Source organism: Solanum tuberosum, unplaced genomic scaffold (assembly GCF_000226075.1).
Source record: "Solanum tuberosum cultivar DM 1-3 516 R44 unplaced genomic scaffold, SolTub_3.0 scf00236, whole genome shotgun sequence".
Taxonomy (NCBI): domain Eukaryota; kingdom Viridiplantae; phylum Streptophyta; class Magnoliopsida; order Solanales; family Solanaceae; genus Solanum; species Solanum tuberosum.
The window spans coordinates 914,200-918,705 of record NW_006239160.1 but is presented as its reverse complement, the minus strand read 5'-3'; the positions used below and the strand labels follow the sequence as shown (position 1 = coordinate 918,705).

The following is a 4,506-nucleotide window of genomic DNA, read 5'->3' as shown; positions in this document are numbered from 1 at the left end:
CCAAAACATATAGAGAGCTCGGTCCACCCATTAGATTGATGTGATTAGTGTTTAGGAGTGACACCCAAATGAACACCTTGCTTGGTTATGAAAGAGGATGAAATCTTAATGCTCGCCAGTTAGTCTATTTATCCTCGCTCAACGATGTAGTTAGATAGCTAACTAGGGTAGGCGACGAGAGGTGTATAACCCGGATCATACTATCAACCCTATAAACTAGTAACTTGACAACTGAAATTAATTCTAAGCTAATAATATGATACAAGATATTCAGTATATGTTGCATCCCTGGAATTGCTTTTAACTTGCTTGAAACATTATATCAAAGTTGTTCACAATTAGTTACGTTTAATTAGTGCATAATTATTAGTAGATAAACAACAAATCATCAACTCTTGAAAATGTTACTTTTTACTTTTAGTTGTAGAAGTAAGTGAGTATAAGTTGATCATAAGTCCCTTGGGAACGATAACTCGTTTCTTTAAGAATCTATATTACTTGCGCGACCAAGTACACTTGCGTGTATATTGGTGAGCCAACAAGTTTTTGGCGCCGCTACGGGGGATTTAGAAATTGATTTATATTCAATCTTCTTAAGTCTACACTTAATATATTGAGATATTAGTTACTTGATCTTAGCTTGTTTATTGCAGGTACTTGATTTTCAGGTCTGGCTCGGAAAGGAGATCTTATTGAACCTTACAACGAACCTTAAAGAGTTTTACGACAGTGTAGAAAAATAAATCAAGGACAACAAGGAGAATTGGGGTTAGGTATTCCGAGAAACTTTGTTGATGATAATCAAGACAACCTGAATAACCTGAAAAACGTAAATAACCCAAGGAACCCGAATAACCAAAGAGTACCGCCTTATGTTCTCGCAAGACCAGTCTGTGATGTGGCAGTCCTACTCACAGCCAACTTGGCATCTAGTATTAGAAAACCTCCATCGGGGGTTGATTTGAACTAAAGCAGAGCATGGTACAGATCCTCCATCTTAATGGGCAATCACTGGTCTCCCCCATGAGGATTCTCAAATCCATCTTAGGACGTTCATTGAAATTACCAATACATACATCCCAATTGAAGTCTCATCAGACTATGTAAGGTTGACTTTGTTCCCATACTCATTGTTAGGAGCTACAAGACGTTGGTTAGACTCTGAGCCACCAAATTCCATTACCACTTGGGATAATCTAGCAAAGAAGTTCCTGAGTAGATTTTTCCCATCTAAGAAAACCGCGAAGTTGAGAGGGGAGATAATAAACTTTGTTCAAAATCAAGGGGAGGACATGTACCAAGCATGGGCACGTTTCAAACAAATGTTGATTTCTTGCCCACACCACATGCAAACCAATAAGGTACTTGCTCACACTTTCTTTGAGGGTTTAGACTATAATGCTCGTTCTCTTCTTAATAGTGCAGTAGGTGGACAGGCCCTATCCATAACGAGTGAAGAGTTCTTCGCCCTACTAGATAAACTTTCAGGAAGAAACCAAGGGTATGAGGGGGAAATGTCTAAAAACCCCACCCAAAAGGCTGTAGGGATCTTAGATGTAGACCAAGCTACTGCCATAAATGCCAAATTAGATGCAATGCAACATAACATAACCTTACAAATTAAACAAATAGCTCTAAATCAGGCACCGATAAACATGGTACAACAAGCAGCAAATTGGTGTGAGGTATGTGGTGGTGGAACTTATGAAACCGAACAATGTGAGGCAAACCCGGATTCCGTAAATTATATGTGTAATGCACAAAGAGGTGGAGTGCAACAAAATTATGTAATACTTACAACCCTAGTTGGAAGAACCATCCTAACTTCTCATGGGGTGGTAACCAAAACCAAAATCAGGCGCAAGGGATTAACCAATACCGTTCTCAAGGAGTTGGGCAACAATACTTAAATTCTAACCAAGGCCCAAATCCGAGTGCACCAAAAGGGGGGATGACCAATGAAGAGCTACTCCAAAAGCTCATGACTGAAATAGAGACCAAATTAAATGCTAGAATAGATAAGCAGGATGAAAACATTAGAAACATCCAGATGTCGCAAATGAGTTTAGAGAAACAAGTTGCGCAAGTGGCTAATTCCTTGAACTTGCGTCCTCTGGGCGGGCTGCCCGATGTTACTGAGCCAAATCCAAAGCAATTGCATGTGGTAAGTACTAGAAGTGGGCTGCAATTAGAGGAACTAGCTCCAAAGAAAAGAGACACTGAGGTAAGTAACAAAGAAAAGAAGGTGGAAGAGGTAGTAAAAAGCTCCAATGTTGAGGTACCCGTTCCTCAAAAGAAATTACCACCTCCATTTCCACAGAGGCTGAAAAAGCAGAATGAAGATGAATGCTTTGGTAAGTTTCTCTCTCTCCTTAAACAAGTTCACATTAATCTACCTTTGGTTGACATTTTGCAGGGTATCCCGAAGTATGCTAAGTACGTGAAGGACATAGTGGCCAGCAAGAGGAGACTCACTGAATATGAAACTGTAGCACTTACTGAGAAGTGCAACTCAAGGATCCAAAACAGACTGCCCAAAAAGTTAAAAGATTTGGGTAGTTTTACTGTGCAGATTACAATTGGGCAAACTGTTCACACCCGGGGGTTGTGTGATTTGGGGGCAAGTATAAATTTGATGCCTCAATCTTTGTATCAAAAGCTTGCGTTAGGTAGTCCAAAGCGAACCACTATTATTCTCCAACTTGCAGATAGATCCATTGTTAGGCCAGAGTGGGTGGTAGAAGATGTGTTAGTGCAAGTAGGTTCATTGATTTTTTTGGTAGATTTTGTGGTCTTAGACTTTGAACCCGATTCTGAAGTTTTATTCATTTTGGGACGATCTTTCTTGGCCACAGGTAGGGTATTGATTGATGTAGCAGCTGGTCAACTAACCATAAGGGCACATGATAAGGTAGAGGTATTTGATGTTTACCGCGCTTTAAAATTACCTTCTATTTATGAAGAGTTGTCTGCTATTACTGTGGTTGATTGCATAGTAGAATCACAAGTAGTTGTGCCTGAAGATCCTTTAGAAAGAGTGTTAGTGGGTCATGAGATAAAGGGAGACCCTGAAGCTCAAGAGATTGAATCATGCTTAAATCTAGCACTAGTACACACTCGTAGGAATCAAGTGGAGTCATTAGATCGCGAGTTGGGGGCCCCACCAAAGCTATCAATAGAAGAAGCCTCGACTTTGGAACTAAAAACTCTACCGGCTCACCTAAGGTATGCTTATTTGGGTACTAATGAAACCTTGCCTGTTATACTTTCTGCAGAATTGTATGACTTACAGGTTGATGCGGCACTGAGGATCTTAAAGTGGAGGAGGAAAGATATTGGATGGCAGATAGTTGATATTCATGGGATTAGTCCGGCTTTATGCATGCACAAAATTTACATGGAAGAGGATCACAAACCCAAAGCATAACATCAACGTCGACTAAATCTTGTGATGAAAGAAGTGGTAAGAAAGGAAGTCATAAAGTGGCTAGATAGTGGAATTGTGTACCCAATCTCTGACAGTAAGTGGGTAAGTCTGGTACAATGTGTTCCAAGAAAGGAGGTATGACAGTGGTTAGGAACGAAAAGAATGAGTTGATTCGTACCAGAACAGTGACCAGGTGGAGAATTTGCATGGATTATCGAAAAGTAAATGAAGCTACACGGAAAGATCACTACCCTATTCCTTTCATTGATCAAATGCTTGACCGACTAGCAGGGCAGGAGTACTATTGTTTCTAAGATGGATATTCCGGTTACAACCAGATCTTGATTGCACCAGAGGATCAGGAAAAGACCACGTTCACTTGTCCTTATGGCACATATGCCTTCAAGCACATGCCGTTCGGACTTTGCAATGCACCAACAACTTTTCAAAGGTGTATGATGGCCATTTTTCATGATATAGTGGAAGACTTTGTTGAGGTGTTCATGGATGATTTTTCCATCTTTGGGAAGTCTTTTGAGGTATGTCTCTGAAACCTTGATAAAGTACTTGCTAGATGTGAAGACACTAACTTAGTTCTAAACTGGGAAAAATCTCATTTTCTTGTAAGAGAGGGAATAGTGTTGGGACACAAGGTGTCTAAATATGGTTTGGAAGTTGATAAGGCTAAGGTAGAAGTAATTGAGAAATTGCCCCCTCTCATTTCTGTAAAAGGTGTGCGTAGTTTTCTTGGTCATGCAGGTTTTTACAAGCAATTCATCAAGGATTTTTCCAAGATTGCAAGACCTATGTGCAGTCTCTTGGAGAAAGAGGTGAAGTTTGACTTTGATGAGATATGCTTAAAAGCTTTTGAGATGTTGAAGATGAACTTAATTGAAGCTCCCATCTTAATTGCTCTGAATGGGAATTACCATTTGAACTCATGTGTGATGCAAGCGACGTAGCAGTAGGTGCAGTGTTGGGACAAAGAAAGAATAAAGTGTTCCACTCGATCTATTATGCAAGCAAGACCCTTGACTCTACACAAGCTAATTACACAGTGACTGAGAAGGAGATGTTGG

General features: G+C 40.1%; 1 protein-coding gene across 1 annotated transcript in view; it reads left to right on the top strand.

Annotated features, from left to right (window-relative positions):
- Positions 1-3,427, top strand: part of LOC107062511 (uncharacterized) — a 4,088-nt gene extending 661 nt beyond the window's left edge. Inside the window, exons 2-3 of the mRNA XM_015313187.1 lie at positions 1,138-1,739; positions 1,859-3,427. Of these exons, the coding sequence (XP_015168673.1) occupies positions 1,138-1,739; positions 1,859-3,427 (2,171 nt within the window). The remainder of the gene's footprint in view (positions 1-1,137; positions 1,740-1,858) is intronic.
- Positions 3,428-4,506: the final 1,079 nt, after the last annotated feature.